The sequence below is a fragment of the Carlito syrichta genome, unplaced genomic scaffold, assembly GCF_000164805.1.
Source record: "Carlito syrichta isolate Samal-C Ts95f unplaced genomic scaffold, Tarsius_syrichta-2.0.1 Scaffold315201, whole genome shotgun sequence".
Taxonomy (NCBI): domain Eukaryota; kingdom Metazoa; phylum Chordata; class Mammalia; order Primates; family Tarsiidae; genus Carlito; species Carlito syrichta.
The window spans coordinates 44525-59502 of NW_007259297.1; the positions used below are offsets into that span (position 1 = coordinate 44525).

The following is a 14978-nucleotide window of genomic DNA, read 5'->3' on the forward strand; positions in this document are numbered from 1 at the left end:
GTATTGATTTCCTCTTCTTATCAGGTCAGAATGAACTAAGGTTTGTCCCAAAGACTGCTTTTTAACTTACTTCCCTCTTCAAAGACCCTGTCTCAAGTGACAGTCACATTCTGAGGTATTGGTGGTTAGGATTTCAACATATACATTTTGTGGGGTAGAGGGACATGATTCAGCTGTAACAGGAAGTTTAATCCATTTATATTTAAAATAATTGTCTATAGAGAAATAGTTAGTTTTGCCATTTTATTTGGTTTCTGTTTATCTTAAGCATTTATTGTCTCTCATTTTTTCTCCATTACTGTTTTCCTCTGTGTTTAGTTTTTCTTTTGAGTCATACATTATATTTTCTTCAATTATTTTTGCATATTTTATGAATATTTTGTTTGTGGTTACCATGAAGATTATGTATAGAATCCTAAAATTATGACACTATCTTACATAAATTGACACCAACTTAACTTCAATCATATTCAAAAATTCTACTTTTTATAATTCTGACTTCTAATTTATGCTATGATGTCATAAATTACATCTTTATATATTATATATTCACACAGATTTTATACAATTTTCCTATATGGTAGAAAATAAAAAATGAAGGTGAAAATCAAAATTATTATGAAACTTTTAAAATTTTTTTTAGAAATTGACCTATAGTAGAGAACTTTTTATTTTCACGTGTCTTCAAGTGACTGTCTTGTGTCCTTTTATTTCAACTTGAATGTCTTCCTTTAGCATTTCTTGTAGAGCAGATATATTGTTAACAGCAATCCTCATCTTCTGTTTGCCTGGAATTGTCTTAATTTCTCCCTCATTTTTGTGGGATAATTTTACTGAATATAGAATTCTCAGCTGACAGTATTTTTCTTTTGGCACTTAGATATATTATTCTGCTGTCTTCACTTGCAAGGTTTCTGCTGAGAAATCAGCTGATACTCTTATTAGAGATCCCTAATTTGTGATAAATTGTTTTCATCTTCTTTCAAGATTCTCTCTTTTTATTTGACTGTCATAGTTTGAATATAATGTGTCTTGCTGTGACTTTCTTTGAGTTTATTCTACTTACTTGGAATTTATTTAGCTTTTTGGATTTGCATATTCACATCTTTTCTCAAATGTGGAAATTTTTAGTCATGATTTTTTCAAATTTATATTTATGATAGTGGTTTCAAATTTGTTGTCTAGCAAATTTGATGTATATATTTCTTTGAGGACCTATTCTAGAGATCTGTTTTTATCCTTTAAATGGGCCATGTTTCCCCCATTTTTTTGTATGCCTGGTGATCTTTGTTTAAAAAATAGTTGAGCATTTGGGAAGAATCAACCACCTCTTTCAGTCCTCACAGAATGAACTTAAAGACATTCACTAATTAATAAGCCTTTGGGCCTTGAGATCAACCTGGAAGGAAGACAAGGTCTTCTCAGGTCTTTTCTGGGTATGTGTTCTGTCTGGGTGTATGTGTGCTTTTGGTGTTTTGTTGTTGTTGTTGTTGTTGCTTTTCCTCCCTCAGCTGTTTTTACATGTCGAATATTACAAAAAGCCTCACTTGAGCTCCTTCTTGAGGCCTTAGATATTCGCCTGTATTCCTCTGCCTGTAAGTAGTGCTGCAGTTTTCTGCTCAGCAGCACTCACCACTGCCCCTTACAGTTTTCGGCCAGGGATCCAAACTATGCCACCATTCCCTTATCTGAGCTCTAAGCCAGGAAAGACAGAAATCTGTCTGTCAGAAGCCCAAAGAGACACGAGAATGTTGCCAACCAATTTATCTCTGCTACTCCTTTTTAGAGAGGAAAATGATAATTGGGCCGCATCTCAACTGAACCATGCCACAAGGGAGAATGTCATACAAGAGAGAATAAAAATGTCACAAAATTTTCTACTATTTTGCATGTGGCTTTTTTTTTCCCTTGGTCATTTCCTTGTTTGCTCTAGATATTTGGCTGATATCCAGGGCTCCATTACAATTATTTTAGTCCATTTATAGTCATTGATTTGATGTTTCCATGAGAAAGTGAGGATCTGAAACTTTTTAATCACACCATCTACTAATGTCATGGTCCAACTTGCTGAATTATTCTAAAACAATATTTTAAAAATTAAATTAGAAAAGAAAATTTGGAGTTCAATATGATTTTTGTAATGTACAGAAAAAAATAATTTTATATATTACTTAAAACTTAGAAATATAAATCTGGAAAAAATATAGATTAACTAATTTGGAATGGTGAAGTATTTACTGAGATTGAAATCACTTAATATATGGTAATAGGATTTTTACTTAATGAACGATATAGTCTTACCCATTTTTATTCCAATTTATCAGTAAAAATAAATTTTCTATAATTAATATTGTTTTATGTATTGTTCTAATCAAATTCTTTAGAGGTCCAACATCTACCTGATTTTTTTTCTTCATATGGAGTCATTTAAAATATATTTGAGAATATGTATATTTGTATGCTCATTTTTCTATTTCAAATTATAAAATCACCTATTCAAATAGATTTAAGTTATAAAAATATGAGTTATTCAATAGGAGATTCAAAATTAGGGTAGGTTCCTGAAGTGGCCAATTTTCTGCAATAACAATGAGATGAAAATTTCAAGTTCTTCATAGATTTCTTCTGTTCCATCCACACATTTGTCTCCAGTCTCCATCCTTGAATTATAGCAAGATAGTATCAACAGTTCTACATTTAAAATTTAGAATGCAGAAAGATTCAGAGTAAGAGATGAAGTCTCTATTAGCACACAGTAATGTTTCCAGAAGCACTCCTAAGGACTTCTCATATTTTGTTAAATTGAATTGGGTCACAAGCCCTTTGCTAGGCAAATTTCTAGGAAAAAAACCCAAATAATTTTCTTATCTAGATTAAACTAATTATATGGGTGGAATGGATATTGGAGTGGCATCCACTCTATCCAATAGGCAAATTAGTTCTTTAGAAACTATTATATCATTGCAGTTCAGTGGTCAATATGTTCAATTTTAAAAATGTAAGTGATTTTATTTGATGTAGATCTAGTAAATAATTATTTATGTAAATCTAGTAAATTGTTATCATTTCTTTTTGTATACATGGGAATGAATGAAGGCTTTCTTCTGTTCAAGTGTAGTCATTTTTCTCATGATGCTATGTATTCTCATGCTATTAATTGTGACCTGAAATAAAATTAATTATAATATGTTAATGAGTTTTAAATTAACTTTTGATCTTTTCAGTAGAGGAGAAAGTTCAAACCAGATATCATCATCCTTTTCCTGGGAAAAGTTTTTGATTTTCAAAAATAAATATAAACATGTATTTTAATATAGCTAAGATTCCTTAATTCTCCAAAAAATTATATTTTATGTGATAATCATTAAAAAACTGAATATGCCTAGATTAATTTACTTATTTTCTCAACAACTACAACACATTTCAATAATGTTTCTTTTTATTATAGTGAGCCAAGGAGGTGTTGCATTGGTCTCTGACATGTGTCCAGACCCTGGGATTCCAGAAAATGGTAGAAGAGCGGGTTCTGACTTCAGGTAGGAGATATAATAATGGTTGGGAAAGTATGTAATTTTTAACACATATGTAATTTTAACTTTCCATTTTGTTTAAATCCTTTGATTTTTATTTAAAGGCACAACTTCTCAATCATTATGGAGCTATATTATTTGTAGAACTCTGAAATATATCATGCTGAAAAATTCCAAATATTCTGGAGTTGACACATTATACTATATGGTTCAATAATAAAAATTTAACTCTAACTTTGTATGTTCAAAATTTGTCTTTATGTTTTTGTTTTCTGTTTTCAATATGTTGCCATTATATCGTCATGCCTTCAATATTTAAAAAATAGAGGAGAAAATTTAATTATTGCCTCAAAATTATTTTATCAAGTAGGCTTTTAAAATAATTAATGTTAGTAGGAGCCAATGCAGTTTATTCAGGAGATGTTTTGACTCATTTTACTGGGGTTATGATGAATAGACTAGGATTATTTCATAACTAAGATTATTAAATCAGAGACTGATTTCCAGTTGCTGTTTTATGAATCCAGTAGTGCTTATAATAGACATACTACTTTTAATTTTTGCATGTATTTCAATAAGTTCAAGAAACAACAGTTTCCACCTAGCAAGATGGATACCAGTATTAGGAATAGCTATAACACCAAAGAGTAAAGGGAAGCAAGTAGTATGTTTTTTCTACCTTACAATCTCACTATTCTTGAGAGAGAAAAGACAAAGATCCATGAAGACAATGAAGACTATTCAAGTGAGCTAAAAATTGAAAAATAAATAGTAATACAAGGATATAAAGAAAAAGGAATGAAATTTAGTTAAACTTGAGTAGTAATGGTGTTTTTTTAAGGATAGAAAAGTAAAACCATGCATAATATGCCTGTAATGAAGCTGGTAAAATGGTATAGTCTTATAGTGAATATACAGAAGTCCAGATGTGACAGTATAGATCACTGGGATTGCTATAGGTTAAATATTATAAATAATGACTATTAAATTAAGGAGTCAGTGGTTTTATTTGTGTTTCTTTGAGGCAGAGTCTGACAGGAGGATTCTAATTCAAGTGATTTTTCTGGAGAAGTTCTCTCCAGAGGATGGGAATAGAGAAAGTAGGACAGAGTCAGAGCAAGAAACTAAGCAAGAAGTGGTTTTAACCTGACTAACCTTGGACTGTTAACACAGGACGTTCTGGGGCACAATTTGCACCAACAAACAGGCCCCACGTTTTGTACCACTGTCCTGCCTGTCAATCATTGGCTTCCTTCTTTTAGCTCAAGAAAGTTCTCCAGAAAAAGAGTTGATTGTGAATAAATATTTTCAGTCCCAGTGAGAGTGGTGCCTGGACGCACCAGCTAGTAACAGAGGCTCAGGGACACTTACAGCATCCATCTCAGCCAGGATTTGGTCAAGAAAAGTAACTAAGAGAGGGAGATGCTGGCTTTTAGGATCATATAAAAAAGCAGTCACTTGAAGACATTCAGGAAATATATCTCTTTTGAAAACAAAGCAATTAGATGAAAGTACATATCCTTCCAAGGGTTTCTAGTCTATGCATTTCTTGTATCAAAAGTCACCTTTTCCATGCACTTTTTATTGAGAGAAAAAAATTTTTCATGCTTCTCTTCCAAAAAACCTTGTGTATGCCTCTATTAGAGTTGACAACAATGAGTTATAATAATGTGTTTGCATGCCTACTATCCCACGTGACTGTAGTTTCTCCAGGATGGTGATAGTGTCTTATTTATCTCCGCCTCTTAAGTGACTGAAACAACGCCTGACACAAAAGAAACTCAACATTAATTTGTCAGATAAACATTATATATGAGGGAAACTGCCTATGCAATGCATTGCCAGCCCAGAAATTTAGAAACGCCCTTGGTCTATTTTGCAGAATTCTATTTTTTTTTTTTTTTTAGTGAATTAAATTATATTTGACAATGCTAAATTCTTCAAATTACATTCCGTGGTAAAGAGAGCCAGAGAAAGTACTTATGCTTTAAAAGTTAACAGAAACATTGTGAATGTTCAAGCTTGTATCTATTCAGCACAAGGGTGACAATGAAATTTTTTATAGTTATCTTGGATGAATATTCTAATCTGTCCTCCATTTTATCATTATAACAGATTTATTTCTGAAGAAGATGTTAAATGGCAGGATAAACATTAACTCTAAGGGCTGTGTTGATCTGGCTGGGGTGGGGATAGAAGGACAGTCTGGCTGTGCAGATATGTGGCTAGTCAAGGGTAGGATGCAGAATCTTATTTCAGAAGAGAATTTCAAACTTTCGCTTTCTTAGTTTTTTCTGGAATTTCTATGTTGTTTACATGTCAGCAAGCTCGTGGCTATGACAATCAAATAGTGTAACGCCTGGTCAAATGACCAGAAATATTAAATTTTTTTGCTAAATTAAATACACATGTAAAACATTTTATTGTAGATTTCATAGAACTTTCTTCCTAGATGATCCTGTCATTTGCAAATAGCAATTTTAATTTTTACTTTCCAATCTTAATATCTTTTATTTCTTCATCTTACTTGAATGCACTGACTAGAAACGATGTTACAAGATTGAATAGAAATACTGGCACATCCCTGCCTTATTCCTGAGTTTACATGGAAAGTGTTCTGACTTTAATTATAAGTGAGATATTAGTTGAAGACTTTTCGTATATATCCTTTATCAGGTTGGGGAAATACTCTTCTATTTGTAGTTTGCTGAAATTTGCATTTTTAAAAAAATCAGAAATGGGGACCAAGTATTTAAAAGTAATTTCTTCATCTATTTGGATTATTGTTTCTTTGTTTAGTTTGTCAATATGATGAATTAATTGATTTTTTAATGTTAAAAAAACCTTGTGTTCTAGAATAAGATAAATTTAATTAAAATGTCTCATATTTTTATATACTGTTGGATTTAATTAGTACAATTTTGTTAAAATTTGGTACAAGTATGTTCAAGAGTAACATTGGGCTATAGTATTTTATTGTAAAGACTTTGATTTTGTTATCAGAGTAATGATGGTCTCATGAAATGAATTGCAAAATGTTCTCTCTTCTGGAATATCCTGGAAAAGTTTGTGTATAATTGTTAATGTTTCATCCTAACGTATTTGGAAGAATTCACCAGTGAAGCCATCTGGAATTCTTATGGCAAGGTTTTTTATAAACTACAAATTCAACATTTTTTTCTACTTATAGCTTTATGCAGGTTATCTATTCCAACTTGAATGAGCATTATAGATTTTTCAGAAAAGCTTAACAGTTTTTCTAAGTTTTCAAATGTATTGGCATAAAGTTACTCCTAATATTTTCTTCTTAAGTCAATAGTGATTCACAGTTTAAATTTTTGATAGTCTTATTATTTTACCTGATCCATCTGGTAGTAATATGTCAATGTCATTGATGTTCTCCAAAAAATACACACATTTGGTTTCACATATTTTTGTCTGTTGTTTTATTTTGTCATCAATTTCATTGCTTTGATGTTTTATTTTATTCCTCTGCTTACTCTCAGATTCGTTTTTCATTTTCTAGTTTCCTAAAGTTGAAGCCAAGATAAGTGATTTAAAACCTTTATGTATTTATGTTTTGCTAAATGTGGGTATTTAGCGTTATAAAATTTCCTCTAGGAACTACTTTGATTGCATCCTACAATTTTGATATGCTGTGTTTTTCTTGCCATCATTAAAAATATGTTCTGTTTTCCCTTGTGATTATTTTTTTGTTTCATGGGTTATTTAAAAGTGTGCTATTTAGTTTCCAAAAATCAGGGAATTTTGAAAGTATCTTTGTAGGTAAAGAAAATATATTGATAATGACTTTATGGCTGATAATATGCTTTATCTTGATTAATGTTCCATGTGTACTTGAAAAGAACATACATTCTGACAAGAAGTAAAATTTAAGTGTTATCATCATAGAAATGATGACTGTGAGGTAATGCAAAGTTGCTTTTTAAAAATTTGTAAATTTTATTTTTATTATAGAGATTTTATTTGTCAATTTAAAAGATAAAGTAAGACATTTTTAAGAGGCAAAAGGAAAAGAAAAGAACACATGTTCTGTTGTTATTGGGTGGAATGTTCTCTAAATGTCAGTTAGATCAACTTGGTTGTAAAAGTTATTCAAGACTTTGAGATCTTTACTGATTTTCTGATCACTTGTTCAATCTCTTATTGAAAGAGATATATCAAAACTACCTACTGAGGTTGTAAATTTGTATAGTTTTCATTTCAGCTTTGTTATTTTTTGCCTCATGTATTTTGGAATTCTGTTATTAGGAACATAAATATTTTAAATTTCCATGTATTTTTGTTCAAGTCATGTCTTTGATGTTGGGAATTGACCCTTTTTACCTTTAGTCATATTTTGGCTTGGAAATAAAATTTGTCTTACATTAACATAGCAATTTTAACTTTCTTTTGATTATTGCTAGTATAATAAAACTATATATGAATTCTTATATCTACTTCTGCTTTCAATCAGTTGCACAATATTGTTTTGATTAAACATTTTTTAAAAATCTAGCCTCATATATAGTAGAAAAGGGATGAATATTTTAACAAACCTTTAAAATAATTATGTGTATTCTCTTTTGATATTGTATCAAAAATCAACAAATATCATCTTAAATTTTTGTTTCAGTGTGGAATATTTTTAAATAACTTTGTATTTTTAATATAAAAATCTATTTATCTAGCTACTGTCATAAATTAATATTTTTACAGGCATGATTTTACACCATAATACATGGTTCATTTTAGAAAAAGATTCCTTGAATTATGAATTCTTCCAAATATGTATACATTTCACTAAAAAATATTTTAAAAATCACATTTGTCAATATACCAAGTCCCTCATTAAAAAATTCTTAAGCATTGAGAAACTGTCAAGTACATAGCCATAGATACAGTTTTTGAAAATGTTCTAATTTGTATTAGACAATTTTAATTTTTTCATGGGCTCAAATTGTCAGTCATTTTCCTTGAAGTGAAAGTTTCATTCATTTATTTCTTTAACATGTCTGACAAATACTCAAATCTTAGCCGTGATGGTTTTTCTATCAGTCTTTCAACTAACGAGGTGTTCAATGAAAAGAAAAACAGTCAATTCAACTCAAAGTTCAATTATATATGTGTTTCTTCCTCCAGAGCTCCCTCATGCTTCAGTATGCACTAAAGATGTATTGTGTATTCAAGTGTTAAGCTTTATTTAAATCAATCATTTTTTTCTGTTTCATCAAAGATTTTCTTAAGTGACACTCAACTTTTCTCTGTTAGTACATGCTGCTGTTGCCTTGATTGATGCAAAACTACCACCAGTTTTTTTTCCACCATTGCTTTTATTTTTTTTATTTTTAATTTTTTTTATTTTATTTTTTGAGTTGGAGTCTCACTCTGTCACCCAGACTGGAGTGCAGTGGCCGCTCCCGGCCACCGCAGCCTCAACCTGCTGGGCTCCGGCAATCCTTCCGCCTCAGCCTTCCGAGTAGCCGGAATTACAGGCACGCGCTACCATGCCTGGCTAATTTTTTGATTTATTGTTGAGATGAGGTCTCGCCTGTCCTTGCGGGTCTCGAACCCGCGGGCTCAGGCAATCCACTCACCTCAGTCTCTCAAAGGCGCAGGATTACAGGCTGAGCCACCGAACCCAGGTCCACCATTGCTTTTATACTGTCAGTGAAAATGATGACAATAAAAAGACATACAGCATCTTAGTATTATTATAGAATAATTTTGACCTCACAGGCCCTCTGAAAGTATTCCTCTTGAGGGATCTATAGGCTACACCTTGAAAATAGATCCCTAGAGAAGAAAAAGCTGATTCTACCCAGGATAAAAATTATTATTGAAGTTATCAGAAGAACACATAAAGAGAGAAACATGATATTCAGATATATTTTGCTACAATGCCACAAAAATTGAATTGAATTTTGTATTGAATTGATGTGAATGCCATACATACTGGTATCTTGGGATCTTGTAGTGATCATGGGTATCTGACATTGATAACATATCTTTATTTACTAACTGAATACACTATTTATTTCACATGGAAAAGTAAAACCCATGTGTGTTGATGTGAAAACTGGTGGACTATAGCCAGGTAGAGATGCCTTGTGACTCTTAGATTAATTGACATGTGATTGTACCTGACATATACTAAGTTCACTATAAATATTGATGTTTTAAGCAGAGGGAGGTTTATTTTTAATCGTTTAAAATCTTTTGAAGACTGTTTTTAATGAAAGGTGATTGAGTTCTTTCTAATTCTTATAATCAATATGAATGGCTAACATACAATTCAAACTAATGACAAACATGGCCAAGATGTAGATGGATTCATTTGTAGTTAGCACTGTGTATATATGTAATTCAAGGCTGTTCCCCTGAAAAAGAATTCACTTTATTAGATTGGTAAAATACCTGTCATCTGATTTTACTTATATTATTAGTCTTGCTTCTTGGAAAATATTTTTTTCCATAGACAGTCTAAATATCTATAGCTTTATCTATAAAATATTCAAAGTAAATCAAAATCCAAAAGGCAAAGCCTTCTTATTTGAATTCAAGTCAGTATAAGGACAGTTTTCTGACAGTGTGCTTCACCATCGACCACTGTCTAAAAGACAAAGTATATTCATTAGTACTGAATATTTATGAATAAGATTGATGGGAAAATTTAGATACCAATATGTGAAGGAGGGAACCAGGATAGGGATTAAGAATTTATGCATGAATATTGGCATCTATTGTTCATCTATTTCCTATGCCAGATAAGACATGTAGCCTATGTTCAGGCAGATATAATTATCCCATTTTCTTAAGCAGAACTATTGGAATTTAGAGCTTTAACAGAACAAAGTGTTTAATTAAGGTCAGAGTTAAGGTTTGAATCTGGATCTTAGGATCTTCAAAGCTTCTTTTGACTTTGTTTGTAACATAGATCATTATAATAATCAGGTTTTTTCCACATCTACTATGCAAGAGCACTGGACAGTGTTGTATAGCCAAATGAAGAGCCAAGATATAGCAGACATCCAACCTGGAGTTCAATATTCTGAGCTAAGCACCTTAACATGATTGCATATGCTCAGCAGTAGGACTATCATGTTTTAATTGATCGCTATGAGAACATGTCATGTTGTAATTTTCACAAAGGATGAAGTTAGACTAGCATCAGCCAAGATATATACACCGCCAGAGGTGTATATATAGACATAACATATGTATATATGTTATGTCTATATATCACATATATGTATGCATATATATGTATGTATATATATATGTCTGTGTGCATATATATATATACATGTTATTTCTAATCCTAAGACCTATCCTTTAAAAAAAAAGTCTGTAGCACTACCATATTACTGTAGGAAAGGGATTGAAAGTAGTGGGAAACTGTAGGGAGGGGGGTGGGGAGGATAGTTGGAATTGACAGTAGCTGATATCCACCTAGGGAAGGGCGAGGGCACACCTCATCAATAAGGGCACTTGCACAATGAACATTTGTATACCTAACCCTGAATTGTACCCCACAATTTCAAAATAAAAATAAAAAATAAAAAAGTCTATATCACATTTCAAAGTCATTGAAACTGAACTTTGGGACCTCCCTGAATCTGCTGAAATTTGGGCTTCTCAGCTGCTTCCGTGGACCATGATGTGCTCCCTCACTACCTTTCATAAGAAACCCCATGTCAGCCGGGCTCGGTGACTCAGCCGGTAATCCCGCACCTTTGGGAGGCTGAGGTGAATGGATTGCCTGAGCCCGCAGGTTCGAGACATGCCTGGACAGGGAAACTTCATCTCTACAATAAATCAAAAAATCAGCCAGGTGTGGTAGCGCATGCCTGTAATTCCGGCTACTGGGAAGGCTGAGGCGGAAGGATCGCTGAAGCCCAGCAGGTGGAGGATGCAGTGACTGGGAGCGGCCACTGCACTCCAGTCTGGGCAACAGAGTGAGACTCCAACTCAAAAAAAAAAGAAAGAAAGAAAGAAAAGAAACTCCATGTCTCCATAGTCCTGATAGCGTATGAGTTGCAATACCTGTCCTATCATTCCCTCCTCTGCGACATGGCCACTGCTAACCATCAGTGTCCTATTTCCTGTCTTCAACTTCTTAGTCATATTCTTACTCAAGTAAAGTTTTCCTTTCTGCCACATGAACACCACCCATGCCAATTATTCTTAGTTGAGAGTTCTCCCACAGAGTGGAGCCAGCTAATGTAAAAATAGAAGAGGTTGCTTTGATCAGAAAAATTGAAAAATACTCAAGGTTCTTTCTGAGATTTTTTGTTGTTCATTTTATAAAATAGAAGGCACAGTTATGTGCTACGTAACAATGGCCCACAGATATGATGTTGGTTTCATAAGCTTATAATGGAGCAGGGAAATTCCTAGTGATCTTATAGCTGTGTACAGTCACAATACAATACATGACTCATGTGTTTGCAATGATGCTGGTATAAACATACTTCGTCACTAGTTGTATAAAGGTGGAGCATATACAATTATGTGTAGTATATAATACTTTATAAGAAATGACTATTTACTAATTTACATATTTATAAAACTATACTTTCTATCGTTAGAGTATACTCCTTCTACTTATTTTTTTTTTAAAGTTTGCTGTAAAACACACTCAGGCAGATCCTTCAGGAGTTATTCTAGAAGAAGGCATAGTTCTCACAGGAGATGACAGCTGCATTTGTGTGTGTTATTTTCCCTGAAGACCTTCCAGTGGAACAAGATTGGGAGATGGAAGGCAGTGATATTGATGATCTTCACCCTGTGCAGGTCTAGGCTAATGTGTGTGTTAACAAAACATTTTATAAGCAAAATTTATATATATATATATATATAAATGTTTAAAACCTTATAGAATAAGAATATAAAGAAAGCAAATATTTTTGTCCAGAAATACAATGTGTGTGTTCTTAAACTAAGTATTGTTACAAAATAGTCAAAAGTTAAAAAAATTAAAAAGTTTGCCAAGTAAAAATTTACAATAAACTAACATTAATTTATTATTGAAGAAAGAAAAATACATTTTAATAAATTTTATGTAGCCAAATTTTACAGTATTTATGGGGTCTGTAGTAGTGGACAGTAGTGTCCTAATCTTTCACAGTCACTAACCACTTACTCACTGACTCACCCAGAGCGACTTCCAGACCTGCCATCTCCATTCATGGTAAATGCCCTAGACATGTGTGCCATTTTATCCCATTTCTATGGTATTGTTACTGTATCTTGTTTATACTTAGGTGTATTTTGACATAGAAATACTTACCATTGTGCTCCAATTGCCTACAGTATTCAGTACAGTAATATTCTGCACAGATTTGCAGCCTAGGAAAAATAGGCTCTACCATTTAGCCTAGGTTCCTAATAAGCTGTAACATCTCGGTGTGTGTAAATATACTCTGTGATGCTTGCACAACCACGAAGTTGCCTAACAACACATTTCTGAAACTGCATCCTTGCCATTAAGAGAAACTTAACTGTGCCGTAATCCATCTCTGTACAACCCACAGTTAGAAGTTGGCTTTTGTCTGTAGAGCAAAAGGCTTCTTACTCCCAGCACTCTTCATCTTGTTATTTTCCACTTTTCCCAGGATCTTTGAGTTTTAGACATATATTTATATTGTTATCATCTCTTGTCATCATAAGATCCTGAAGGAAATGGGTGAGGCATTATTGATCTTAATTTTATGAATGGACTCAGCACCTGGCAGATACTTCCTCTGTTGAATTAAATTGAATCTAACAAGCCATTCCCTAGGGATATATGATCATAGCCTCATTAGTACTCTGCTAAACCAATTAATTTAACCACTGCTGGTCAGAGAACAGATGAACAAAATTTTTAAAATGACCTATGCTCAAAAGGGAATTTAAGTATTTGGAAGAGTGATATTTATGACTTAGAAACTAAATCATTAATTTATATCCTTGGTAAGTACATGTTAACATTTATGCTAATAACTTCTTATATCTTAGTACTTTTTTCTCTCAAAAATATAAAGTTTATCCTTTATTTTATTTCTAAAAAATGTGCTTTATGAATTATTTGTCATCAAATGAAAGATGAAGCTGAAGTATATAAAGAAAAAAATCAACGAGAAGCAGACACAAACCCACAGCTCATGTCTCTTGATAAACCACTGCTCAACTCTAATTTCCACATTTAGTTATCCTTCTTTCTCATGACACATTGATAATTTTATTTACGGTTATTACAATGTCACTGCAATGGTTTTATTATTTCTCCATTGAGGTCAATTTCAGTGACAACAAAACCATCTGTCTCTTGTTACATGAAAATATAAAGAATTGCACTTGTCAATGGTGTGTACAAACCAGAGAATAAATCTAGCATTTTTTTTTCTTCTTTAAGAATTGCTTTTTATTAAGTTCTGCTATTGATTCATTTCTTAAATGAAGAAGAAATGAAGGGAACACAGGCCTGTTACAAACCACCGCAGGTGTGTTGCTTGCAGTGCCCAGGGGTATCCATGTGATGATGCTGTCCTCTCAGCTGACGGAGAGAGAGTGGCAGCATACCTGGGGACTCTGGTTATCTCCATCCTGCATGTCCACCTGGTTTTTGGTTTGTTTGGTTCTCTTCCTTGCTTTCTACTTTGTGTATTTGCTATAATAGAATGTTCATTTATATTTATAAGGCTGAAGCAATACACAGGATACTTTGCATCCTGTGTAGTATTGCTTTCCTCCTTGAGTTCTTCTTTATTTCTGTGCTTCTATTTATGCTTTCCATTGAAGTATTGCTACCTTTTACCTTCTCAGCAATGCTAAGAGATGTGTTATATATGTACTTTTTTCTTTTTTTTCTGAGTTGGAGTCTCATTCTGTCACCCAGGCTGGAATGCAGTGGCACACTCACGGCCACCACAGCTTCGACTTGCTGGGCTCAAGTGATCATTTCCACCTCAGCCTTCCAAGTAGCTGGAGCTACAGATGCACGCCACCATGTCCGGCTAATTTTTGTGATTTATTGTAGAGAAAAGATCTCACCAAGTTTCCCAACCTGGTCTCGAACCCTGGGCTCAGGCAATCCTCTTGCCTTGGCCTCTCAAAATGCTGGGATTACAGGTTTGAGCCACCGTGCCCAGTGATGTGTTATATATTGAGCATAGATAATCCAGACCTTAATTCAAGTGTCCACTGCTTCCAGGTGTCTGCTTAGTGCCACCTCTTGGCCATAGAGCATGAAGTGACCTCTTGTCCCCCATCCTCACACCCTCTGACCTTCCCTTTTACTTTCTGACACTGACCACCACAGAAATCTCTATGCACATTCATGTTTTATAAGCATAATACAGCCGCGCTTGGTGGCTCAGCCTATAATCCCACGCTTTGGGAGGTTGAGGTGAGTGGATTGCCTGAGTCCGCGGGTTTGAGACCCACCTGGGCAACTTGGTGAGA

General features: G+C 33.3%; 1 protein-coding gene across 1 annotated transcript in view; it reads left to right on the forward strand.

Annotated features, from left to right (window-relative positions):
- Window positions 1-14978, forward strand: part of LOC103275056 (CUB and sushi domain-containing protein 1-like) — a gene marked incomplete at its 3' end in the record, with an annotated part of 411423 nt that overhangs the window by 22965 nt on the left and 373480 nt on the right. Inside the window, exon 2 of the mRNA XM_021706144.1 lies at window positions 3449-3536. Coding sequence (XP_021561819.1) covers window positions 3449-3536 — 88 coding nt within the window. The remainder of the gene's footprint in view (window positions 1-3448; window positions 3537-14978) is intronic.